This window comes from Mustela lutreola, chromosome 10, assembly GCF_030435805.1.
Source record: "Mustela lutreola isolate mMusLut2 chromosome 10, mMusLut2.pri, whole genome shotgun sequence".
In the NCBI taxonomy this organism is placed as follows: Eukaryota; Metazoa; Chordata; class Mammalia; order Carnivora; family Mustelidae; genus Mustela; species Mustela lutreola.
In genome coordinates this window covers 4,709,674-4,736,480 of record NC_081299.1, presented here as the reverse complement: position 1 = coordinate 4,736,480, position 26,807 = coordinate 4,709,674, and the positions used below count along the sequence as shown (strand labels likewise).

General features: G+C 51.8%; 1 protein-coding gene and 1 non-coding gene across 16 annotated transcripts in view; both read right to left on the bottom strand.

The window, feature by feature from the left end:
* The window catches only part of CAMTA1 (calmodulin binding transcription activator 1), an 815,661-nt gene that overhangs the window by 399,452 nt on the left and 389,402 nt on the right, over positions 1–26,807 (bottom strand). For all 15 annotated transcript variants that reach the window (XR_009345336.1, XR_009345329.1, XR_009345330.1 and 12 more), the window contains one exon: positions 5,063–5,198. Coding sequence is in view for 7 of the 15 variants with exons in the window: in XM_059137385.1 (XP_058993368.1) it covers positions 5,063–5,198 (136 nt within the window). In the remaining 8 variants the exon portion in view is untranslated. The remainder of the gene's footprint in view (positions 1–5,062; positions 5,199–26,807) is intronic.
* LOC131810631 (U6 spliceosomal RNA) lies at positions 11,315–11,421 on the bottom strand. The gene has a single exon (XR_009345633.1). It is a non-coding gene; the product is annotated as a U6 spliceosomal RNA (small nuclear RNA).

Genomic DNA, 26,807 nt, shown 5'->3' with positions numbered 1-26,807 from the left:
CGGGGCCGTGGCGACCACAGGCTGGGAGCAAGGAGTGACCCACAGTAGCACCGGCAGGCGCGTGGCGAGTCTGGAGGGCCGCGGCGGGGACCACTAGCCCCACCGGCACCCACGGGTGCAAGAAGTATCGGTTCTCTTCAAAACAGCTGAGGGCAACGTGACGAACCCGGGAGCCCAGCGGCTCGGCCACCTTCCCTCCTGACCTGCTCCGAGCTGTCTCCCGAACCGGCTCGGGGCCCCCCACATGCATGCGGCCGGCGACTTCACACACATTCCCTGGGCGGCCAGCAAGATGCCTATTTATCTTCCGGCGGCAAGCCGGGCTGGAATGATCTGGCATCGCCACGAGGCAGACAGTTATTTCATGCCCTGTTAATTCCTGATGCGGTAACTACAATATCATTCCTACTTTTGAAAGAGGTGGTTTTTTTTTTTTTTTTTTCCCACTTTTTAATATGTGGAGTAAGTGTCCAAATAAAGAACATCACTTTAATGAGGCTGAGTCCAAACGCATAACCTTGTTACCGCCGCTGTGGGGCTCCCAGCAGGCTTCGGGCTTTCAGGTAGTTATCAAGAAGTCCACGTGGCTCTCCGTTCTTCGAGAAGGTACGAACAGGTCAGCAAAACGAAACTTTCCAATCTGGGCAGATGGTCCAGGCCGAGGGCCCCACCCCCCCCACCCCCCCCACCCCCCCCACCCCCCCCCCCCCCCCCCCCCCCGTCTAGCACAGCAGGGGCTCGGTGTGGGGGAAGGATGTCTTTGTCCCTGCTGCCTGCTGCTGAGCCCACGGCCTCTGGGCGTGACACCCACTGGCCACCAAGGCAGGACGGGCCGTGGCGAGGGTGCCTCAGGATCAGCGGCGAGAAGGCCTCGTTCCTGAGAGGCCGGCATGTGGTCCACGGGGGGCCAGGACAGATCCTGACATGGTGCGATTCTGGCCACCTGTTGCTTCAGATCATGTCAGCTGGGGTTCAACAGGCTCTTACCGCCCAGCACAGCGTCCCAGCCCTGCTGCTGCTTTCCTGCCCCCCCCACCAGTGCCTCTTTCCCTGTGTTTATGTCACTTCTTGGCGTCTGAGTCTGCCTGAGGGATGCTTCCTCTGTGTTCCCCACGAGGGCGGGCGTGCCATTCCTCCAACACACCCCTCCTGATCTGGCACTGGAGATGCGGACTTGAGGTTTTGCCATCACCTCCCCCTCCCGCTACCGTGAGATCGAAACGCTGCATCTTCAGTATCTATCACAATGTGCTGGATGGAAGGCGCTTGGCAGCTGGCTGATGGATGGAGAGTAGGTGTTGACTTGATCTGAAAATACCGCAGATCCCTCCAGAACACCTGGGAGCAACAGGTGTCATGGCAAGAGCTTTTGCTGTATGACCAGGGAAACCTCAGCTCAAGTCGTGGCCCCATGCTGATTTGTGGCAGGATAGAGGGGCAGTAGAAACCTTGTCGGGCTCAGTCTTTTCATCTATGAGATGGGTTAAGAATGGGAAATTTACACGGATGTTTCGATGAGGGTTGAATGAGATAGGAGAGCTGGGGATTCATAAACCAGCAGCTTACGAAGTGTGGGGTTCCTGTCTGCTGTGGGAATCTGGCACAGAAGGGGTCAGGAAGCAGAGAACCCAGCGCTGGCCTAGGTTCTGAATAGAGCCATAAGCTTCTGGGGCCAGAGAACAGCTCCATGAACTTGAAAAGTACATGAACTCTTCCGGCTCGGCCCAAAGACTTCACCCAGCTCACCTAACCCACAGTGTGGCAATCCCGGAGGCATGGGGATGCTTCAGACCTGCCCCTCTGCTCTCAGGAAGTCCCCTCCCCCAGAGCCCCTCCCCCCATCGAGGCTCCAGAGAAGCAGGCACGACTCTGCCTGGGGAGCAGGGCCAACCTCCGGCCTGCTGCGATTTCATCTCATGAAACGTTGACATCACAACCACCTTCTTTTTCCTCCCTGCCAACCTTTGTCGTCCCTGGAAACCTTATCGAGCTAGCTTCTCCGTGGCTTACAGACAAGACGACTAATCGTGGACTTAACAGCTCGTCAGCTTCAGAAGCGGCTGCCCCCTCCTGTGCCTGGCTGAGAAAATCAATGGGCTTTCGAGCTGCCGCGTGTTCCTAGGGCCCCAGCCAGGGAGAACAAAAGAAGCCGGACTGCTGAGCAGTTCCGTGAACAGGGCTGGAAGTTTTCCTGGCCTGAGGGAAGGCTTATAGCAAGTGATATGCTAAACGGTAGATCTGAATATCTTTATCATGCCCTTGAACTGAGGAGGCCAGCTCAGTGGAAGAAAAAGCACATCTCTGAGACCCTGAGCAGGACCGTCTGCCACCCCCACAGCAGGGGCAGGGGCTGGTCCCAAGCCTGGCATGATGGACGTCCTGAGTCCCTGGGAACCATCCGGCTGAATCCACTGAAGGAGGAGTCGGGGTTCCCACCCGGAAGCCTCCTCCCGTGAGACGCAGAGCTCCATGGATGTCCGCACGGCGACTTCCCACGTAGAGAGGACCACTGCCCCCTATCCCCGCATGACCTCTGGGCTTCCCTGCCACCGGTACATACCGGAGCAAATGCAGGAAATGCACAGTGAGATGTGGGGCTGCTCTTGCCAAAAAGGTCTTTCCTTGCAGCTGCTTTAAAATTATGCCTGTGGTAGACAACCCATCACAAAGGACTTCCACTAACACGACGTGATCATCCCCACAGATAACTAGGTGTGTCCATCGGCGGGTAGGGAAGGCACGGTGACTCTTGGTGCTGCTGGACGTGTAATTAGCACAGCCATTTGTAGTGTCCAGTAAAACGCAAGATGCTCAGATCTTGCGCACGGCCACTCTGGCAGGTCCAGGCTGCACACGTGGACAAGCAGACATGTCTTAGCTGATTTCCTGACGCACTGTAATGTTGACACGCTCAGCCGAATCTAAGAGTCCGCTGAGTGGGGAGTGGCTCCAATGCGTCCGTGGTGACACACTGCAGAGCAGGGAAAGGGGATGGGGCTGTCAACCAGACCCCTGCGCTAAGTGGAAAGGGGAGCCTAGAATATTAGGTAAGTCACGGACACAGTCCTACCCAAACTCAAAAGCTGAGCTTTGAGCCCATCTCACTAGGAAGCTTCTCGGGTCATCCCCGCCCACCTGGGCCACACCATGGGCCTGCCGTGGTGGCCTCCTTCTCCAAGAACCAGAAAGCAGGCCCCACATGTGGCCGACCAAGGGTCTCCAAGCCCCTCTCCCGTTCCCACTCCGCACGGCCACTTATGCTCAGGAAGTCACAGAAACCCCTTGCTGTCCCTTCCCTGGGGTCCTGAGGATCCCAGCTCCCCCCTTACAGGTGTCCGCACGGGAGACGGTAAGCATGAGCCACAAAGAACTCCAAACACAAACAGGACCTAAAAACAACCACACGTCATTCTGATTCCACCCAGTGACAATTCTCATTTATCACGGGAGGGAAGAAAGGGAACACTGACGGGTTTTTGGCCCTGGGCTTCGGAGCTGCTGCCGAGGGAGAATTCCACCCGGTCTCAGCGGACGACCAGAAGTTCCCGACTTATATAGGACCGAGGACAAGCCCCGCCAGAGACCTGCAGGCACAGGGCCGAGGGTGCAGCTCTGGCGTGAGCTCCCGCAACCTTGCAAGTGCCAGCAAGAGCCCCGCACGTGTCCTGCCCACTCTGCTCCTTCCGAGCCCCCGCGCGCCCCGCAGCCCTGGCTGGTCAGCGGGTATGATCCCCAGTCACAGTCCTAGAGCTAGACCCAGCACACTGGGGCCATCTGCATTTTCGTGTCTCACCAGCTGACTCGAGCACGCTGTGCAAACACAGAACACGAGAGAGCGTACCGAAGAGGAATTTCTCGTGTCCGGGCTTTTCTTTGTTCTTCTCTAGAAAGCATTGTTATTGGGTATTTAAACACACACACACACACACACACACACATAAAACAAAAGCTATCTCTCTCTGTGGGGTAATATAATAAAAGCCGCTGGATGCTATTTTTAACAGCCATAAAAGCGCGTGATTAATATAGAAAAAGTCACAATGACGAAGTGCGTCACAAAGAACGTCAGCCTGGAGTGGGAGCCGTTGAAGTCAAGTGGGCTCACGGTCCATGTGATCAGTCCCGGCAGGCTGGGGGCCCGACACACCAATGGCCTCCACAATCCCTGGCTTTCATCAGTGCAAAATATTGGACGGGTCCCAGGCCAGCTTCTCAGCTCCTGGCGGGACACAGCACCGGATCACGGGGGAGATCCTTTGTGGGGGAGATCCCTTACGAGGATCAGCAAGCACAGCTGAGACATGGATGCTCGCTAACCAGCAGGCCAAGAAGGCACCGTGATTCATACCTTCTCCCTCTCCCACTGTGGCACGTGGCTCGGGCCCTCAGACAAGGAAACGACCTCGGGAGAATGTCTCCACGGCCGCCCAGAGTGAGAGCCCATCAGAACAACAGCAAAGGAGCCAGCCTGTTCCCTGTCTTCCCCCAGGACCCAAGCTGAAGTTTGCACGAATCCCAAGACGTGACCCACATCACCCACCTCTACCCCAGCCACAAGAATCCCGCACACCTTGAGATCCCATCCAGTTATCTTTAACACCTTCGAGCTCCCTGAGGTCCAAACACCCAGAGGGAAAGAGCAGAGGCCATTAGTAGAGGGAGGCAAGCCAGGCTCTGGTTGGAGATCACCAGCTCCCAAGGGACCCACTCAACAGGGGCAGGTCCAGGCCACCTCGAGAGGGAGACCTCAGGCGGCCCCTCTCCCTCGCTCCTGCACTCTCCATGTCCCTCTGTGATACACACAACACAGGACTCTGCAGGGGCCTAGCAAATACCAGTCTGCACATCAAGGACTCCCAAGAAACACGAGGACGTTAGCTAAACCTGGCCTTCACGGACAACCGGATTGGAGACTCTTGGGTAAGAAGGCAGCAAACAAAACAAAACAGCAAACGGGGTCTTGGCAAACAAAAATACTGGCAGCCAGTTACTCCAAAGCGACTCCGCGTCCTCACAGCCCAGAAGCAACATCTGCGGACCGAGACAGCCTTCCTGCCTTTACCTCCACTCCCTGGACCTTCAGCTTCATGTGGTCCTCTCTGGTCGTCTTGCCGTCTTTCCTCTTTTTCCAGCAGTATCCATCCTTCCTGTATTTTACTTTCTTCCTGTTGTAGAGGATCATTGAGCCATTCTGTGGTCTGGAAACAACAAATGGTTAAGTTACCAGGAGAACGGAGCACAAGAAAAATTTATGAAGAAAGATATCGTAGACCAGTAAAAGTCTCTACAGAAAAGCAATATTCCACATTTGCCGGGACATAATTTTTCACCTTTTATTGCAGCTCCTGGATTAACCATGTTTTATGGCCAGCCAAAATTTGCTTGTGGATTTGGTACCTAATGAATTAAATGTGTCAATGATAGGCTTAAAAAACATCCCCTTAGTAATATCCACCATCTAATCAAGATATACGATGTGGGGGTCTCAGCTCTGCGCTGAAAAGTAGAAAAAAACAGCAAGAGAAAGCAAAAAGAGCCGGGGGTGTTGTGGCAGCCGGCAATATCTTATCTCTTGTAGAAAGATTTTCTACACATCTTTTAATCCATCACCCAGCATTAGGAAATAAATAAGTTTAATGCAGACGCTAGATGACTATGTTAAGAACAGACCAATGGAAGGACTAGCCGTCCAGGCCACGCGCTCTTGATTCATTGCCCGCATTTAGATCACTGTGAGATTCACGGGAACGTCCACAGCCCCTCTTCGCGGGCCAGCTAAGTACCTGATTGTTTCACATTTGGGCTTGGCTGTCGGAAGGCTCAGTCCTGCCTGGTACATTTGTCTGTGTGTCTGGTCCACAGCCACCCTAACCTTAGGAAAAGAGCCCACTTCCCACTTGCTAAATGCTGAGAGTGGCCAGTCGCTCTAGTGCCGTTTGAAAAGAACAAACAGAAAGAACCTTGATTTTTCCTAAAAGAAGTCGTGCACCAATCGCAGAGAGCAGAGGACGTCCGCACATACTTCCGCAGCTGCAGCGGGCACACGCTTTGGGCTGGAAACCCCCCAAAAAAGAAAGAACCAAACTCCTCCGGCAGCACGTCCATGGTGAGCCCCTTCCAGAATAAAGCGGCGGCTGGGGGGCCACCTGCGGCTAGCAAGGAAGCCCGCGAGTCCCCCCAAGGCTCATAGCACACCGCTCGCGCCCCGCAGCCAGCTCCGGGTCCCTCTGAGACTGAAACCCTGGCACAAAGGGGCACGGGGGAGTCTGTGTGCCCAGGAGACCAGCCCAGGCACATGTCGCTTCCAGCCACTGCGCGAGGGCTCTTCACGCAGACAAGGCATAAGAGGGTGTTTCTTCCAGGGCCGGTGGGCTTCTGGGTCTCTGCTGGAGCGACATGTGGAGAGGGCAGGCCGGCCAGGCTTCCAGGGGCAAGAGCCTCCTCTTCCCCTGAACAAGTGGGAATTTCACAAGTAGGCACCCAACACTGGCCAGTGAGGTCTTACTTTTCTATGGTCTGTAAGGGAAAGAAAGTCACGCTGGGGTGACAGCGGCTACTGGCCGTTCCCATCCAGCCAGCGGCAGTGTCCTTCAGCAGCAAGCTGATGACCGAACAGCAATCCCAATGGAAACGACAGACTTTCGACAGCGACTCCCACCACTTCATTGTTTGCCGATCACGGTGCAGTTGGTCTGTGTCAGCGCTGGTTTCCTCCCTAAGTCTGGCCGACTAAAACAACTGGGCAATGGCTTCACATGCTTGTCACAATGCTGTCACCTGACCGTCTGTCTGGAGCTTACAAGTTTGCACTGAAAACCCTACAGTATTCTTCCATTTCTAAAGGGCAGTACGCTCAAACGTGGGCCCGGCTGTGCCTGCTTCTTTCCACTTCAGCCCTGCTCTAGGCTCGCACTCTTGGGAGAACCCAACATGCAGCTGCTGTGCTCCGGGCCGTGGCCTCAGGAGCAAGCGGAGGAATGTATCCGATCAAGTAGACGGGTTCTGTATTCGTCTCTCCCCCTCCACCAGGAAGGAAGACATCCATGGAGTTGCAGGGACTCCACTGGTCCCAGAAAACTGGTCTGTTCCAACATCAATCCAGTCCAACTTCTCGTGAGCGAAGAGGCTATACAGAGATCTGCGCCATCCGCCCGCCCTTTCTAAACAGGGTCAGTGGGGCGCCTGGGAGGCTCCATCGGGTAAGCATCTGTTTTTGGCTCGGGTCATGATACCAGGGTCCTGGGATCAAGCCCCGCAGGAGGCTCTCTGCTCAGCGGGGGGCCTGCTTCTCCCCCTCCCTCTGCCTGCCACTCCCCCTGCCTGTGCTCACGCTCTCTCTCTCTCTCTCTCTCTCTCTGTCAAATAGATAAATAAAATCTTTTTAAAAAATAAAGATCAAAAATAAATATGGCTAGGGACCCTCAGCAGTATATTCAGACCAGCTGTCCCCAGATCATGACTGTATGACCCAGACAGACTGAACTTTCCCAAAATACTGTCAACGTCCACAGTCAGAACCACAATGACACCCACCTAAGGAAACCATCCTCCTCCAGCGACCTGCCCTTTGCATTCTAGGAACGCGAGAATGGCCCTGTCACCCGACACTTTGAGATGGACACAATCCCACGGGGAACCAAAGTGTCCACCTTAAATGGCCTTAATAAATGGAATCATCACTTTAACTTGCCATAATGAGCAACGTAATCGTGTTTAATCCAGCACTCTGATTTTATTAGAACTTGCCTCGGCTCTGTGTCATGGGGAAGGCCCCTCCCTCCAGAGTTCTCAGGTCCTAAGAGAAAACCAGCCCGCAGAGGGGCCCCACCGCTCGAAGAAAGCGAGGCCGAAGTGCCATCCCAGAAGATAATCCAGGGTAAGCCGGAGCTGGTGGGAAGGGGTCCAGGAGAGGAGGGAGGGGTGGGCCAGTCAGGGGAGGGCTTGAGAACATCTGGTGACAGCGTAAAAGGTAGCACTCACCTGAGAAGAGCGGGGAAGTGGGAACAGAGTTGAGGACAGAGGGTCAAGTAGGCACAGAAGTCCTGCCCCTGGTGGATCCGCAGTCCCAGCGAGGGAGCAGGCCCCAGGCATGCTTATGCCCCCGTCTATACCTGTGCCTCCTTCTGCCTCCGTGTGGGTGTCTACACCGGCGTCTGCAGCTGTATCTGCCTGTGTCTCTAGCTCCTTCTACACCCCACTGTGTGTCTCGATGTCGACACCTGTATCTACATCACAATGACATCCACAGCTACATCTCAATCCATGTGATACTGTCATCATTTCTAACATACAGATGAGGGAACAAAGCCTTTGTACCCAGAAAGCATCTACACAGGATTTACTCGGAGTCAGTGTGACTCCAGAGCCTCCCGAAAGTCTCCTGGTTTAGCACAGACTGTGAGGCCAGGCCTGGTTTGCTCTACTGGCAGGGTAATCTTTAAGGCCCTGAAAGCATCCTGCACCCAGTAAGGGGATAGGAAGGGGGGGCGGGTGAAGTCCTGGCTTCCTCACCGCGCAACTGGGACAACTCTGAGGCAATCCCAGGTGTCCTCACCCCATGCTTCGGACGACTCTGGGTGCTCTACCCGGTCTTCCAGAACCTACGTTCCAGTTGCCCGAGTGGAGACCTGCTGGACAAGAGCCCTTCCTTTGTATTCCTCTCCTTCCTCCCTCACGCTCGTGCCCCCTGCTGGTGTTTCCCGGGACCCCCTCTCAGATAAATGGCTGGTATGCAAGTCCCCATCTCAGGCTCTCCAGGGGGAAACCAGGACTAAAGCTGCCGTCCAAGAGAGCCTCCGGGAGACAACCAAGTCCCCCATCACAGCGGAGAGGACAAACCGTGGACAACAGGGAGCTTCGTTCTAATGACGGGGCTCTAGCCAAAAACACTTTGAAGCTGAGAAACTAATAGCTGGCAAGACCAGTAACACTCATGCAGTCTAGTAAAAAGACCATGGGATCAAAGGAGAAACTACCGTGAATTATGAAAGTAAACAAGCAGATATAAAATGAAGATACGTAATCAATAGTGTGTGTGTGTGCGTGTGATATGCACACACACACGCACACACACACACACACAAATGAAGCAAGAGGAATGACAGAGGACACCGTCACATATGTACTGTATGACTTACATCAGACAGTAAGCACTATGGAGAAAGAGGAAACAAAATACTTGGGCATAAACTTAATAAGAAATTCTGAAAACCTGAGGACAAAAACTACAAAAGTCTACAGGACAAGTTAGTTCAGGGAGTGCAAAAGCATAACGTAACAGGAAGAGAGAGGTCATAAAAACGTCAATCTTCCCAAAATTAATTTATAAATAAAAGGTAATGACAAGAATCCCATAAGGATTTTTGCTGGATCTAGAGAATTTTATTATAAAAATTATTGGAAAGGAAAAAACACCAGCGATAGTCAAAAACTTGAATAAAGAGGACCAAGATGTAGAGCTAGCTAGTCCTAAAAAGCCTCCGTATTTTCAAAAGTATAGAATTGACACATGAATACATAGAAAGACCAAGGGAACAGACTAGGAGATCCAGAAATATTCCCACTTGCATATGCAAATTTAGTACACACTGAAGGAGACATTGCAAGTCAGTAGGGGAAGGGGACGACTTTCCTAAGTGATACTGGCATATGGAAAAAGATAAAATTGGATCTATCCCTCGCACTGTACAGCAGCATGAATTCCAAGTAGACCAAGATCTCAATGTAGTAAATAAAATCACTCTACTGGGAGAAAATACAGGTGAGTTTCTCTATAACCTGAAAGTGGAGAGAACTTCCTCAGCGTGATCAAAAACCCAGCAACAACAGGTGAAAGACAGACACATCAGAGAACATAAACCTAAAACTGCCAGACTGTGTTCCAATGGGGCAGCGCTGTTGTACCTCTGACTAGAGCTCAATGAAGACTCCAGCATCTCCACACCGTGCCCAGCCTCTGGCACTTTCTTGTCTCTTGGGTTATGGCCATCCTCCTGGGTGTGTGGCAGTGTTTTCATTTAAATCTCCCTAAAGATTAATGACGCTGAGTGTCTTTCCATGTCCTCATTAGCCATTCACAGAAGCTCCTTAGTGAAATGTCTATTTGAATCTTTTGCCCATTTTTAATTGAGTTGTGTTCTTCTTTTTGAGTTGTAAGTACTATTTCTCTCTTTTTTTTTTTTAAGATTTTATTTATTTATTTGACAGATGGAGATCACAAGTAGGCAGAGAGGCAGAGAGAGAGGAAGGGAAGCAGGCTCCCTGCTGAGCAAAGAGTCTGATGTAGGGCTCGATCCCAGGACCCTGAGATCATGACCTGAGCCGAAGGCAGAGGCTTAATCCAGGCGCCCCCTAAGAGCTATTTCCATAAGATCTAGATAGAAGTCCTTTATCAGACATCGGATTCGCAAATGTTTTGTCCCAGTCTGTGACTTTTTCTGTTCTTTATGGGTTTCTTTTAAAGAGCAGAAGTTTTAACTTTGGTAAATTTCCAATGTATTGATTTTTTTTTTCTTTTATGAATCATTCTTTCAATATCATATCTAGAATTTCTTTTTCCTAGCCTGAGGTCACAAAAATCTTCTCATGTGTTTTCTTCATAGTTTTATAGTTTCAGCTTTTATATTTAAATGTATGATGCATTTTCAGTTAACTTTTTGTATGGTGTGAGAAAAGGACCCAAGTTGATTTTTGGCACATGGACATCCAATTGTCCCGGCGCCATTTGGTTTCTCTTGTTTGTTTCTGCTTTTAAAAAAAAAAAAAAAAAAAAAAAAAAAAAGCTGTCCTGTCCCCCATTGGATTATACTTGCACATTAGATGAAAATACATTGACCATAAACGTAAGACTTTATTTCTGGACTTCACGCTTTGCTCTGTTTTCCATCCTCATGACGATACTACACTGTCCTGATTGCTGCAGCTCTGTAGTAAGTTTCAGAGTCAGGGACTATATGTCCTCCAACCTTGCTCTTATTTTTCAAAATTGTTTTCGCTATTATAGGTCCTTTGTATTCCTGTAGAAACTTTAAAGGTTAGTTTGAAAATTTCTGCAGCAACACAAATGCCTGCTGGGATTTTGATAGAGGTTGCAGCGAGTCTAAAAATCAATTAGGAAAGAACTGCCACCTTAACAATATTGAATCTTCTAATCACTTCCAATCACGGAACATGGAGCGCCTTTCCATTTGTGTAAATCTTTAATTTCTCTCAGTAAGACTTTGTAGTATAGGTTTTATATTTGATAAATTAAATTTATCTAAGTGCTTTTTCCCTTTTGATGCTACTGTGAATGGAATTGTTTACTTTTTATTTTTTAAGTGTGGAACACTTCATGAATTTGTGTGTGATCCTTGTGAAGGCGCTATGCTGATCTCCTCTGTATCAGTCCAATTTCAGTATATGTGCTGCGGAAGGGAGCACTGGAATTGTCTACCTTAAATTTCCTTTTTGGATTGCTCATTCCCACATTTCCACTTATAGACAGATACACGATTTGATTTTTGCATATTGACCTTGTATTCTGTGACTCTGTTAAATTAATTTATTAGCTCTAGTAAAAAAAAATTGTGGATTCTTTAGGGTCTTTTACATTTATAGTCAAGTCACCTATGAATAAATAGAGTTTCACTTCTTCCTTTCCATTCAAAGGCATTCCATGTCATTTCTTTTTCTTACCTTATTGCACTGGCTAGACCCTCCAATAGAAATGGTGAGAATAAACACCTTTGTCTTGCTCCTCATCTTAGAGGGAAAACACTCAGTTTCACCATTAACTATAATGTGAGCTGTGTCAAAGATTTTAAATCATATAAAAAGAACTTGGGAACCAAACTGAAAAGGCTCCAAAAATGGGCCAATTTCAGTGTCAATAAGAATAGCAGCTTCTTTGAGTTAAAACACATTAAATATATTTAAATCCATAAGTTCATAATGAAACTAAAGCACGTAAACAAAAAAACTAAGTGATCATTGTTGGAGGAGACTAGTGATGCAATACATTATTCTGAAAACTAAAAAAGGATTAGAAGGAAGAATCAGGCATTTATCTCACCTTTTCTGTACCAACTGTTCCTTTGAGTTAACAAACCACAAAAAAAGGGAGGACTTTCTCTGTAAAAGTATTACTACCAATAAATGAAAAAGTGACAAAAAGTCACCATTTTGCAACCCGTTATTCTTAATGAATCATCGACAGTGACTAATATCACAAAAGAGAGACAACCAGACAGGATGTGTCCATGGTAGAACAATTTGTTGTAGGAAATAAAATTTTTTTTAGTTTGAAATACTCAGACTTCTTGATTTACCACTTTCTAAGATTCACAGAGGACAGAAGAACATGGTAAAGGACACCATAGGGATATAATCAGCAAAATCCAGATTGTGGGAAGCTCTGCAGGACAAATGACCTGGATTCTTCAATAAATTGAGTGAAAAAAGAGAATAAGAGAATGCTAGAGTAGAAATATATAGATTAAAAGAGACAAAAGATGTGTCAATATATAGACCTTACTTAGATACTGAGCCAAATACAAAAATAATAAAATAAAATAAATATATACATATACATGGTATTTTTGAAACTGGAATCTTCAACTGTTATAGGCATTTAATGTATCTAGAACTATTAGTTTTTTAGAGTGATAACTGCCATGCAGAGTATATATTAGAGCTACACACTGAAGCATTTACTGATGAAATTGTGTAGTGTATAAGATATGTTTCAAAATAATGTGTGTGGTCATGGGGGGAATGTGCTGAAACCAGATGGGCCATGTGTTGGCCATTGAAAGCGGATGATAAGTACTTAGGAGTTTATTACACTAGCCTATCTATATTTGTAGATGTTTGAAATTTTCCATAATAAGAATTTTTTTTTAAAAAGATGATCATGGGATTTGAAGTGAGCCCAAGGTTACAATCTTGGCTCAGTTCTTTATGAGCTGTAGGACCTTGAACAAATCATTTGGTCTCTTTGTTGTAGTAAACATTATGCATGCAAGGTGCCCAGCATGCTATCCACCATGTAATACATACTAATAATGATAACTCAGCCCCTTTTTCTAGGGTCCCACTGCCAGGAGCAATGATGGTGAGACTTGGACTTTGAAGTGGCATGTTGTAGGTATGACCAAAACATTACACATTGGAGAGGCCATCTGTTGGAGGCACCCACACACTCATCCACCACTTTAAGGCAAAATACATTTTTCAAATTAGGTGCATAGGAGACAATTGATAACAGAAGAACAGAGGAGTGAGGTGTTCTTGAGAGGTTTGGGGTGTGGATATTAAATAGGAATTTATGGAGCCACGGGGAACTGCAGCCAAGGTTAGGTTAATCCTACAAAAGGCATGGTCCGGACACTGTTTCCTGAGCTTGAGTCTAACTTTAGAAATCAGTGTGCCACATTGAGATACCAGCTTATACAGGTTAGAATGACCAAAATCAACAAGACAGTAGACAACGTGTGTTGGAGAGGATGTGGAGAAAGGGGAACCCTCTTACACAGTTGGTGGGAATGCAAGTTGGTGCAGCCACTTTGGAAAACAGTGTGGAGATTCCTTAAGAAATTAAAAATAGAGTTTCCCTATGACCCTGCAATTGCACTACCGGGTATTTACCCCAAAGATACAGATGTAGTGAAAAGAAGGGCCATCTGCACTCCAATGTTACAGCAGCAATGGCCACAGTTGCCAGACTGGAAAGAACCAGGATACCCTTCAACAGACGAATGGATAAGGAAGATGTGGTCCATATCCACTATGGGGTATTATGCCTCCATCAGAAAGGATGAATACCCAACTTTTGTATCAATATGTATGGGACTGAAGAGATTATGCTGAGTGAAATAAGTCAAGCAGAGAGAGACAATTATCATATGGTTTCACTTACTTGTGGAGCATAAGGAATAACACGGAGGGCATTAGGAGATGGAGAGGAGAAGGGAGTTGGGGGAAATCAGAGGAGAAGACAAACAATGGACTCTGAGAGACAAACTGAGGGTTTTGGAGGGGAGAGGGGCGCATGTGTGAGCCTGGTGGTGGGTATTATGGAGGGCACGTATTGCATGGAGCATTGGGTGTGGTGCATAAACAATGAATCTTGGAACACTGAAAAAATAAAGTAAAATTTTAAAAAAAGAAAAGATATCAGTGCGCTGAAAACAGCTCAGGTCCATGGCCATTCCTCCTAGAAGCCCCCTTTTCCTGTCACTAATGGCTCATTTCCAGGACCCTGACACCCACCTTATACTCCACTCAGACAGCTGAGGTCAGGCTGCTCCCCCAGCATCCGTGGGCTTCCTGGAGTCTCTTGTCAGCCCCTTCCCCTGGCCTGGCCCAGAGGGAGCAGACTTGGTGCTATAAGGCTTGGATCTGGCGGCTCAGCTATTGTTCCGCTGAACTCTTATGATGTGTCCCTGTGGCTTCCCTTGGAGAAGAGATGAGGTCCTCGTTCCTAGCAAGCCTCCCAAAGCAGTGTCTGGATGGCTTCTAAACGATGAGCATCTTCAGAGAGTCCCCTTTCCCAGCTGGAAGCCAACCTGCGCAGGCTCCCGTCCCTCCTCCTCTTCTATTTATTGCCCTTGGCCCCATCCCTCCCACCAGGAGGCACAGAGAAGGGCCTGCGTACAGGGAAATGCAGTTCCTGCCATTCCAATGGCCTCTGGCCCGACCCCAAATGTGAAACAGCCTCCTGTGACAAGGCACAAAGTGTCCTAGAGCAGGGGATGCTGCTCCTGAGGCCAGGGCTAAGTCTCCACCCCAGGGGGCAGTTAGAGACTTCGCGGCAGTCCGCACACGCGTCCCCACACCTCTCCTTCTCGTCTTTCCAACACAGAATGGCCTGACTTCAGTGTGCCTTTAGAAGTACGTGGTCTAGTCCAAAATGTCAATAACCAGCATGACAACAATTGCTATGACAACAAGAAGGGCCACTTGTCAAGCGTTCACAGTGTGTTAGCTAGAGGTGAAGCCCTTCCTACCCGCTTCTCCTGGGAGTCCCATGACAGCTGTAGTAGATGAATACTGTTAGCCTCGCTTTACAGATGAGAAGGTTTGGGACACAGAGAAGGGAATTAACTTTCCCAAGGTCACACAGCTGGTAAGAACAGAACCAGCGAACCAGCCCGCTGCACCCCTTCCTGGCATCTTGCCATAAATCCCCGGCACATCCCCAGGTACCCTCTCCCCTTCTCTAGTAGCAACGGCCCCAGGGTACTTTCAGAGCCCACGGTCCCTCTCACGGCAGAACATTTCATATAAAGGAAGGATCGTCTGAACCCGATTTAAATTGTTCCTTTAGTTCTTCCTTTTGTTGCAAGGAGAGGAAAGGAATCTGGAAAAGGAATGTCTCCTCTGCTTATCTCCCTTGCACACAGACCCAGCAAGAGCAGTAATTGATGGCTGGAATGCAGCAAGGTTGATAGGACGCGAAATGGAACCCCAAGAAGCCACCGCGACAGCCCGAGTCTCTTGGACAGAAGCTGGCTTATTAACTTTCAACCTGGTGTTTCCTTCTGACTTGTTTATAGGGTCTTCCCGATCTGGGGGACAAGGAGCAGGAAAGCTAGTGGGGCGCATTCCGTGCCCTCCCCTCCCCCCACCGCAGTCGGCCACCACGAGCTATTTATGGAACGATAGGGCGGAAAGGGTTGTCAGGCCCGGCTGGGCCTGCTATCGGCCAGATATGAAAACCAATTGCTTTTCATAATAAATTCCAGCTGGAGCCATAGAAATAATAGGGACCAAGAGAAGGTAACACCAATTTGCTTTATTTGATTAGCTCCTTCTTGGGCGGTCCAACCCCAGCTTCTTTTCATTAAAATAAGGGCAAATTGAAAATCGTAAAAGAGGCTTTCTTATCAGGAAACAAACGATTGGGTAGATTCGGATGCCTAAAAGCCCCCTAGGCCGCCAGCCGTCAGTGCCTGCGCCTGCTGGCACTGCTCCGGCTGCGTCCGTCCCCAGGGGCTCTGGTGGAGGGTGTCCTGACACCTGTTTCCATGCTCCAGAACGGAGGTGGGGACAGCCTGCCCCACAGTGATTGCTGCGTACACCCGAGTCCCGCAGGCCGCCCTGTACCCTGAGGACGGCCAGGCCAGGGGGACCCCCGGGGAGCAGTGCCATCCTCTCCCGCCCACAGGCCAGGACGGCTCTGTGGGGCACTGACGGCAGGATGAGGAGACAGCTCAAGCTGCCGAAGCCAATCTGTTTTCCCGAGGGTCACTCCGTGCAGCCTGCTGACCGCAGTTTTGTTCCTGTTAATGGAGACTGGGGGTCACTGGAAAGAGACTGCCCACAGAAGGAGGTGGTAATGACCATCAGTGCAGGGCAAGTCTGCAGGGAGTCCTTAACAGCTCCTTCCCCAGAGCTCCCGGGGCGCTCAGCTCAAAATTCTATTACGACCTTCAGCGATTTATTCAATTAATATTTATTGAGCAGCTATTACTGGCCAGGCATTTGCTAAGGGACTCTAGGTGCTGCTGTGGACAGAAGTGTCCTAAGCCCGGTTTGTGTGAAGCCTGCTGTCCCATCGGGGAGGAAGAGGCGGGTCCTGTACCCGCTGGGGCCAGAGGAGGAGAAGGAAGCGGGCCAGCCTGGAGACCTCCTCTGGGATGCAGCATCTGACGGGAGGCCAAGGCCAGGGCTCCCGGGAAAGAGAGAGCAGCCCGGCCAGTGGCCTGAGAAGCAGGTTGGAGGCAGAGAGCAGGTGGAGGTGCAGGCAGAGGGGAGAGCCGGGCAGGCCTGGGGTTGAAGGAAGGTGGATTTTGCTCCAAGTGTGATGAAAGACACAAATGAACCAGGTAGGGGACCCGCCCCAGCAGCAAAGGAGGAGCAGTGAGGAGCCTGGACGTTCGTGCGAGTGTGACACAAGACCTAAGACAACGCAAGTTAACTGTGTCCTTGCAACTGCAGCTCACGCAGTGGGGCCACAGCGTGGGGCACACATAGGGAAGGGGTCACAGGGAGGCTCTGCAGGGTGGTCCCCCCCAGCCACCAGCCCCCACCCGCTCTGAGAATTCTGAACTTCACCTTCGCAGGGCTGGGAAGCCCCTGAAGGTTTTGAGCAGAGAAGCGGGGGGACCCACTGGACCCGGCTTCCCCAGATTGTGTCCCTGTGTCTCCTGCACCTGCCATCACACCATGTAAACAGTAAACACTCTGTAATTGCTCAGCAAATGAGCCAGTTACTGGAGAAACTCAGTGGCTGGAACAAAGGAAGTCCTCTCTTTTCTTGAAAACAAACAGAAAGTGCTGCATCCACGTAAAGTGTTTGGTTGACGACAAAGCAGAAGAAAAAAGTGAAAAAGAACATATGGCATCACCTTTCTTTGGATTCATCCCTGCTGGAAAGAGAAAGAAGCTTCCATCCCTGCTCCTCAGCGCAGCCCAGGTTACGGGAGCCCGAGCCCAGTGGAGTGCAAAGAGGACCACTCAAATGCCACCAGCTTCTGGGTCACATTTGACCCCACTGACATCTCATTTGGCTAAAATCTGTGCCCCTAAACAAAGCCTGGCACTTCTACAGACCCTCACTTGTCACATTCCAACACTGATATTTTATTAATAATCCAATGTAAATCTGAGGGAAAATTAATGTGTCATCTCCTAGCAGGAAGGACTAAACATCTCAATGTGACGGTCTGTTAGAGTTGTCATTTATCATTAGCATGCAACTCAAGGCAAGCGTCCCACATTCTGGTGGGAGCGTTCGAGACAATGAATCTCTGGGAATTAGCTTCTGGTCCAATTATTCCTGGTTCCCCCCCCCCCCCACCTACCTAGGAGATAAATTCTGTCTCGGTGGGAGGGAAAAAATAGAAGAAGAAAAGCAGGAGGAGGGAGTTTGCTCTTCTCCTTCCTGGGTGAAATCAATTTTTCTCAAGGAGACAAGGCAATATTCATTTTGAGGAAGGGAATAAGGCTGTACGCTAAAGGCCAATAAATGGAACCGTTCTGATGAAAACTTCCTCACATCAAATGTAGGGGAACCTCTTAATGGGCTTTGTTCTTCTTTTCCATAATCCATAACTATTCAGAGAAAGACGGGCAGACAGAAGATCTGCCAAGGGGGAGCTGTGTGAACATCAGGGAGGGCCACCTTCCAGGGAGATGCAAAGAGGTCACTGCCAACACCAGGCTCTTTGGCTCTCCACACGCTTCCAAGGTCTCCCTCCATGCCGGGCACCGCTATCGGCCCTGGGGAGCCACCGGCAGGCTGGTCCTGGTCCTCAGGGAGCTTAGAGTCTAGCAAGGGAATCCGTCAATACATGGGCAAGTGCTCTATGGAAAATAACCCAGGATAGAAATGCTGTGCATTAAAATAGAATTGTTTTGTCTAGTAACTTTTTTTTTTTTTTTTCAGTAGAAACCATAAAAGCGCTCTCTAGAGTAAATCACGCTTCTGACTCCAAAGCAAACGGAATAGCCAGGACGAAGGCTGGTTTATCCTGCCAGCGGGAGCTCAGGGCCAGCCCTGCCCAGGCTGACAGTAGCACCCAGCCCAGGCACAGCTGGGCCCAGGGGTCTGGGGCACAGATGGACGCAGGAAGATCATCCCTGCGTGTGCTGGTCACCCAGGCTGTGTCCTCCAGCATGGCAGCCAGCTTCCGCCCAGCAAGAAGGACCACTCAGCCCCAGAGTCCTTCAATGGTCCCTGCTCTCTCTGTGGGGCCCACCACCATGGGGAGGGGTCTCCCCACAATGCTAGCCCCAACACATGTTCCACTAGCACCCTGTGGGTCCCCCCTTGTGACACTGGACAGGCTGAGCTGTCCCTGCTCCGGTAGCCTCTGGGAGGCCAGGGGCCCTGTTGGCTTGTCTGAGCCACAGGAGTCCTCTCCTTCCCCGGCACAGCCCTGACAGGTGGCTGCCACCGGCTCCCCATTCTGGGAGCCTCTCAGAGGGCACAAATGCCTCAAAGTCCTTGAGCTGCAGGCTAGAGAATGAAGTCAGCCACTGGTCCATCAGATACGGGGGTTGGAGGGTGGAAAGTGACCTCTGCCCCCACCCATCTCATCACTGGGCAGTCACAGCACTGACTCTGATCGAAAGCATCACACGACTCTCGCACTAGCAGAACAGGTGATGAGTGCCCGGAGGGCCCAGGAGGCCTAGAACCATCCCACCCAGCCAGCATGCCGGCTTCCTTCCTCTCTCCTGCCTGGCCTTTGTCCCCGGCCCCAGCCCAGACAGTGTTGGCCCCGTCCCGACCTCAACCCCATCATCAGCGGGTGAAGACACCATCCGCACAGAGGGCTCCAGGGCACCCTGAGTTGGGAGTGCCTCCTTGCCACGTGACCCAAGCTGCTTCTTCATGCTGATGCAGCTACCCGGGGTCCCTGGGACGGCTTCTCTTCAGCCTGCCATGGCCCAGGCACTGAAGTGTCCCTCCCCGTCTGGCTGCTGAGGTTCCCACCACAAGCAGGCCTGGAGGCAAGTCGTTCTGAGCTCAGAGGGAACTTCAAGAAGGAGAGACCCTGTCTGCTCCCGGGACAGGCCTTGATGGCCATAGCCCTGGGCTCTCAGAGAAGTCACAGGCAGCAGGTCTCAGTGCCCAGCTGGCGTGGAGCCCAGAGGCTGCAGGGTGCATCCAGAAATCGTCTGAGCTGCCCTTTACCTGGGCTGAGAAACTACTTTCTCTGCAGTCTCTCCGGCTCGGGCTCCTGGGCGGAGAAGCCGGAGTGATAACCTCCACCCAAGGCCACGACCTGCAGCGCTCACTTCCGCCTGGACATGAACAATGATCTTCTCCCACATGGAAGACCAAAAACCCCGGTAAACGCTGCTGGGATTAATAACAGAATCAGGGAAATGACCTTTGGTGCAGATGGAGGGGTGATGAGGCAGAGCATTCGGGGGGGTGTTCCAGATGGCGGGAGACAGGCAGGGAAGGAGCTTCTCCATGAGCAACGGCCAGCCTGGGGCGGGCTGCGGGGAAGAGGGGTTAGCCCAGAGGAGCCGCCCGGGAGAACACAGGGATGCTAAGTGGCCTCCAGTGCCTGGAGGCCAGAGCTAGGCGCTGCTAGGTCCCCTCAAAGACAGCTTCCTCCCCTCCACCCCTCATCCCTGACCCTAACCCTCTTTCCTGCTTCCCAGAAGCTCCCTTTAATTGGCAAGGGCTCATCTGGCTTTCCAGCAAGGCTTTGCAACCAAAGCCTGGGGCCGTGAATCCTGAAGCTGCTGCCTCTGAACCAGGGTTTTGGGGCCACAAGAGTACCAGGGGTGCTTTCTCCAGGCTGGGGGGAGGGAGCCTTCCTTCTGAGCACCCAGTGCCAGCTCCAGAATCTTCCACGGGCTCACAACACGGGCACCCTCCACACGGCTGCTTGGCCTCAGTAGCCCCAAGTGACACCAATGCTCCATCCCTGAACTCGAAGGACCCCTGGGAATTACCGACTGAGGCCTCAAAGGACCATGCTTTGGGCCTCAACCAGCTCAAAGGCCCGAGAAGAAACACTTGGATGAAAGCGAGAATGAATGTCAGGCCCCACATCATGACCAATGTTTAGCTGCGCCTGTAGGACTCAAAGGTCTGTTCTTATCCTTTTGCTTCCCTGTATTTCTAATTTGTCCACAGGAGCATGTACTGTTTCATAGTAAGAGAGAAAAGAAAACTCTCTGTCATTGGAAAACTGAATTTTTAGGGATGCTTATGCTGTTCCCTGTCATCTGTACAAGGGCTTGGCACCCCTCTAGGTCCACATTCCTCCCCCCTCCCCTCCCCTTCTTCACCCACCTGCCTGACCCCCCAGACCCCCATTCCTCACCCCAGAGTCTGTAGACTCTGCCTCATCATCGGGCACTCAAGGGTTGAGTCTTACCCTCCGGGGCCCTTGGGAACAGAGGTCCCATCTCACCGATCTCGGCAGACCGGCAAGCATCATCAGGCTTCCACCAGGACGATCAGGACACAAAACAGGGAGGTTATGTTGTATCACTGTCCCCCACCCCCTGCTCTCACCTCCCGCCCCTGAGTTGCCCACCCTGGGACAGAACTGCACCAGCCCCACTTGGCCTGCTCCAGCGTGACCTTCAAGTCCTAGTCACACACTGTCAGCACACTGAATGAGCCATTCATTAGGCTGGCATCAAAGCCTTCCGCCAACTGGGCTCAGCCTGCTTCGCTGCCCTTTGGCACAAATGGCCTTGTGCACCAGGGACCCAGCCCCAGTGGGCCACCTGCACATGTATCCTCGGGTCTCTGTGTCACTGTACAGGGTATCATCCTAGCCTAAAAGTCCCTTTCTTCCACCCCTGGCCAAAGCCAAAATCCCGTTGGGTTCTTCAAGGCCTATCTCAAATGCTACACTCTCACTGTCTCCCTCCACGGAATTAAATACCACCCATTCTGCCCTTCCACAGGCAACACAGGCCTCCATCTGGACCCTCCTTGCACCGGTCCTTGTCTGATTCCAGTGAGTTCCACACGGCTGCCTCCCCCGGAAGCCTGGGAACCCCAGGCAGGAGCCATATCCTTTAATTTGGAGTCTCCCATAGACCCGGAAAGGCATATTAACTATGGTGGGCCTCCCCAAATCTCTCCAGTGTGTTCCTAACGAGGTCTGGGGGCAGAGGGGATCTGTAAAGACCCCCTCAAACCCCTGGAGAGGCCAACACACACTGAGCAGGAAGGAAGCGGCAGGCGCTGGCTGAGCGCCGTGGGTGGTCCTGCCCCTCTTCACGGAGGGTCCAGCCCATTTCACAGAGGCTAGACAATTCGGCTAAGGTCACACGGCAGTTAGAGGTGACATCAGCCTCCTGTGGAGGCAAGTGTCACCCCAGGTACACGTTTTTACCCCTGTCCGATGCTGCTCGCCCCCTGCCCCTGCCCCTGCCCCGGAAGACAGTTATGACCCGCACCGAGACTCAGAGTCCCACGACACCAGAAGACTGGTCGGAAAGGGTCCATCTCGTCTACCTCAGACCCGGCCCGATGGGGCTTCCCCCTCGGTGCTACAACACGGTGAGTCGGCGTGTGCCTTCCGCAGACGGAGAAGTGTGATCCGCACTTTCCAAGGTGCTCTCAGCACAGCGCAGGGCTACGTCGTTACCAGGGGGATTCGCCTCTGACTTTCATCAATCATAGCGTGAATTGTGCTGAAGGGGTTTTGGTCAACAGAGACCTCTTTGCCTCCTCCTCCAGAGCTCGTAAATCCGGCCCTATGGTCTAACGACCGTGATGTTCCCCCTAATCATGATACTGCAATATTAATAAGGCTGTTTAATGCAACCAGTTCCTTCTAAATTGTCACATAAAAATTTGGTAAATGTCAGACACATCATTTAATAGAAAACGATGTTTTATTGCCGGGGGAGCCAGGTAGCTGTGAGGACGAGGCAAAAAGCCCAGCGATGACCTTAAGGCAGGCTTGAGGCACAAAGTCCTACCTTGGGGCTCCGGCCTCAGGCCCTACTTTCCCAGCAGCCAGCAGTGGCCCTCGGCCCGCTGAGTGCGGGACTCTGTGCAAGGACTCCCGGCGTGGGGGACACACAGTTGCACCTGACCTCGTTCGGAGCGAGAGACAACAACCACATCTTCTGTCACTCTTCACGGTGCTCCTTATCATAGGGGATTTCAACTCCTATTTAGGAAGTGCAGAAAGTTCCCAGGGACACTGGACCCACATAGAAGCAACCTCACATTTGTTAGGGGCAGATTCCCAAAAGCCCACTAGGAGATGAGTGGCCCGGCCACACTCAAAAATGGAGGGAGGGGCTCTCTTGCCAGCTTCTAGGGGGGGAACAGAGCCTTCCTCGGAGAGAGCAGACCCCAGATTTCTCTATTGGAGAGGACTCAGAGCCCACGGAAGTCTGCATATCCGACTGTGAACTTCTCCGGAGAGGAGACCCAGGTAGAGAAGTGAAGCCCAGAAACGGAGCCGAGTGTCCTGGGGATCCTCTGCATTTCTCTAGAGTTTCTCAGCCGCCTGGCAGTTTCCGTGGCTATGCGGCGCTAAACTCGCCACTGCTCTGCGTGACCTGACTTCCCGACAAGTTCCAAGCTCCAGAAATCCAGTGTCATAGAAAACGAATCCCCACTCCTGATCAGAGAAGTTTTGGGGAAACTGCTGGTGGGGGCGGGGAGAGGGTGACGGGGGAGGAGGGACTTTGCAGGGGAATCAAAGGTTTGGCTCCTGGTGGGTGCTGCACCAGTCTGAGCTGCCCCATTCACCTGGCACCCTAGGGCTCCTTCCTGACACATCTAGACTCTCCTCCAAACTCCCTATGGGCTGTGGCAGGTCAAGGCACTTCATGGCATTCTGCTGGACAGGCTGATGGTGATGCACACGGTATGTAGAAACCAGGACTTGTCACAGCAGCAGCCGTGTCCACAGGCAGCAAAGGAAGCCGCAGTGTGGCAGGCACAGTGCCATCAGTCAGTCCAAATGACACAGAGGAGCTGATACGCAGGGCCTGAGCCAGAAGGGGACACACATCCACCAAACGCTCCCACGGAAGAGCCCCAAGGGAGCCTGGGCCAGTGCCTCACTGGCCCCAGAGCCTTGCCCTTGACAATCACCTGACTCCAGGAGAGAGGACCCCTCCCTCCATGCTTCCGAGCTACCAATGGGGCCTCAGGACCCCCCATGAGCGGCAGAAGAAGAGACCTTGTGAGTTCTGTGCTGCCATCCAAAATGATGATGATGTCTAAAGATAAACCAGTACACAGCAGATCTCCTTAAATAATTAATTTTAGCAAGTGGAAAATCATTTTGGAAAACGTTTCTACCCTGGGCCTCCTTCGGAGTGGGAACACACTGGGACCCTGCAGCTGCCGGCTTCTCTTCTCCCCACCGGGGGCGGGGAGCTGAGCCACCCATGGCGGTGCCCTGCCAACCGGAATGGGAGCCTGCAGACCGGCGCGCATGTAGGCCATCCCTCGGAAAACTCATCAGGCGCCTTAGCCATGGGCTTGCAGCCTGACCTTGAGCAGCGATTACATTTCCAACCAAACCCGCAGCCTCTCCTGCTGTAAAACGAGGCCGGCAAGACCTATGGCCCTACTTTGCAGGGGGTCGGCTTCTCTCCCCCTCGGGGAGCAGCGGGAAAGTCTGAGCTCTCCGGCTTTACATAAAGGTGCTACACAAGTCAAGGTACCATAGAAACGCTTACGATTCGCAGCAGTGATTACGATTAGGACTGTTCTCTGGCATCACAGCCCAGCAGCTCCCCGAGCTGACTACTCAGGAGTCTCGCCCCCAGGACCTCACTGGCCGGACCGCCTCTTCTTCCCTCTACCCGCCATTTGGAAGATAGGATGACGCCTCCGTTAAATTTCTCATCGATCCCAATGAAGATCTTAGATCCGATAAATGAAAACACATCTAATAAAATAAAATTGGAGATTAAAAGGAAACGTGCTTACATATTCATGAGTCAAGTGAAAACTCAGATGAGCCCTTCTTAAGCTTCTTCTGCACAGGGAGTCAGATTTAACATGTGCTGGGAGCATTTCTTCACAAACATAAGCTGGTAAAGGCACACTCACCCGCGTACTCGGCGAGCAAGCATTTCTTAACCATCACCTTGCAGAACTATTCATTTTGCATTTCCATCCCTCCTCATAACCCTAGTCAAAACCCCTTGTAGCCTCACACAAACAACAGGCACTCCATCGACTGCCTACTGATGCGGCAGCTCCTCTAAGGCTTTGAAAACCACAAGCCCTGTCTTCACGTTGCTTATATACAGTCAAGGAGGGTCCCTTCGTGAAGCCTTCCCTATGCTGCTGGACCTGGAGGCTGACCCTTCTATGCATTTCCCACACAGTCCTTTCTCTCCCTGCTCAGGGCCACCCCCACCACATGCACACGCGGGCACAGACACCTACTCCATGTCTCTGTCCTCTGCGGGACCGTAAGCTTCGTGACAGTGGAGACCAACCATTTCACTCCCTACAGTCTGGCATCTGCGTGGAGGAAAGGGCCAGTAACCTGGATGAAGCAAGCAAGGAAGGCATGTGGGGAGGGAAGGGTGGATGGATGGGTGGATGGGTGGATGGATGGATGGATGGGTGGATGGGTGGATGGATGGATGGGTGGATGGATGCATGGGTGGATGGGTGGATGGATGGATGGATGGATGGGTAGATGGATGGATGTATGGGTGGATGGGTGGATGGATGGGTGGATAGATGGATGGGTGGATGGGTGGATGGATGGATGGATGGATGGGTGGAAGGATGGGTGGATGGATGGATGGATGGATGGGTGGATGGGTGGATGGATGGATGGATGGATGGGTGGATGGGTGGATGGATGGATGGGTGGATGGGTGGATGGATGGATGGATGGATGGGTGGATGGATGGGTGGATGGATGGATGGGTGGATGGATAGGTGGATGGATAGGTGGATGGATGGATGGATGGGTGGATGGATGGGTGGAAGGAAGGGGCGAATGAGTGGATGCAGGGATGAGTGGGTGGGGAGATGGTGGGGGTGGCGTGGGAGGGGGAAAGGAGGAGTAGACATGTAGTAGCCAGGTGGGCTGGCGGATGGGTAGATGGGTGGGTGGATGGACGATTAAGCAAGACAAGACAAGATGGAAGTCAGAGCTGTGACCCATGTGATAAAACGTATTGAGAGGGTGGCTGGCAAGGGCAGGGAGGGAGGAGGGAGCTGGTCAGCAGGGGAAGAAGATCTAGAAGGAAAGGGCTCTGAGATCTTAAGGAAGAGGAAAGATTTGGCATGGCAGGGGAGCTGGTATCTTCTGACCCCTTCTTCTGTCCCAGGCAGGGTACTGGACCCCTCATAAGCGTCACACTGCATCCTCACACCAGGTCTGAGGAAGGGAGGAAGGAAACCGGGCTCTGTAGGACAAGCCTGTACAACCGCAGAGCCGGGCCATGGTGGAGCCAAGATCGAGGACCATGAAGCTGGCCTAACACCAGCTGCCTCCGTGATGCAGGAAGACCAGTGGGCATGTCCTGCCCAGCATGGGACAGTGCTACAAAGAAGGAATCATCTGTCAAATTTCTCTGCAGAGAGCACAGAGATGGCAGCCAGGCCCCTGGCTAACAGACGGTGAGTCCCCAGAAGTCACAGTGGCCGCCCTGCTCTTCGAAGTTCCCTAAAGCGCTAAGGGCCTATGCTGGGTTCTCAGTGTCTAGCGCAGTTCTGGGCACGAGGCAGGAGATGCTAACGGTCAGTGTGTGAGAGAGACAGTGAGTAGACGCGCAGCCGATGCCATGAATCACAGTTCTGTCTAAAGACACGGAATAAGACTCTGGAAGAAAAAAAGCCACAGTGTCACCCTGTTCCATCACCAAAGCTTCTCGTATGGCGTCGAACCTTCCTGAGCTGCCTCTGACACTCCCCACAACGGACTCTGAGGAAACCAGACCATTCATTAACCATATGGCCACCACGTGCTGGCCCCTGTGGCCTCTCAGGGCCTCCCGCCTCTGGCTCTCCGACCCGTTGGGCCCAGCAGGAGCTCCCCGGCAGGGCTCACTCCAGTGCCGACTGGCCAGATGTGAGACGGGAAGACTGGTCCAGTCTGAGGGCGAGGGAAGCTGAGGTAGAGGTCTTAAGGACGGAAACAACTCCTCAGAAACATGGCCTCCTGGTCTTGACTGGTTCCCCTTGTCCGGGAGTTTGGGGGGTTGATGCCCAAAACTGGGAATGGGGGCACTGGACTTGAGGGAGAGGAAGGGGCTGTCTGGACACCGGAACACAGACTCAGAGCCTGACCCACTGCCTGCTGATTCACAGGTGCCTCCTCAGGGAGAGCAAGCCCTTCTTCCCTGGTTACTCAGCTTCACACCACCACTCCTTCGGAAAAGGCAGCTCAGACTTC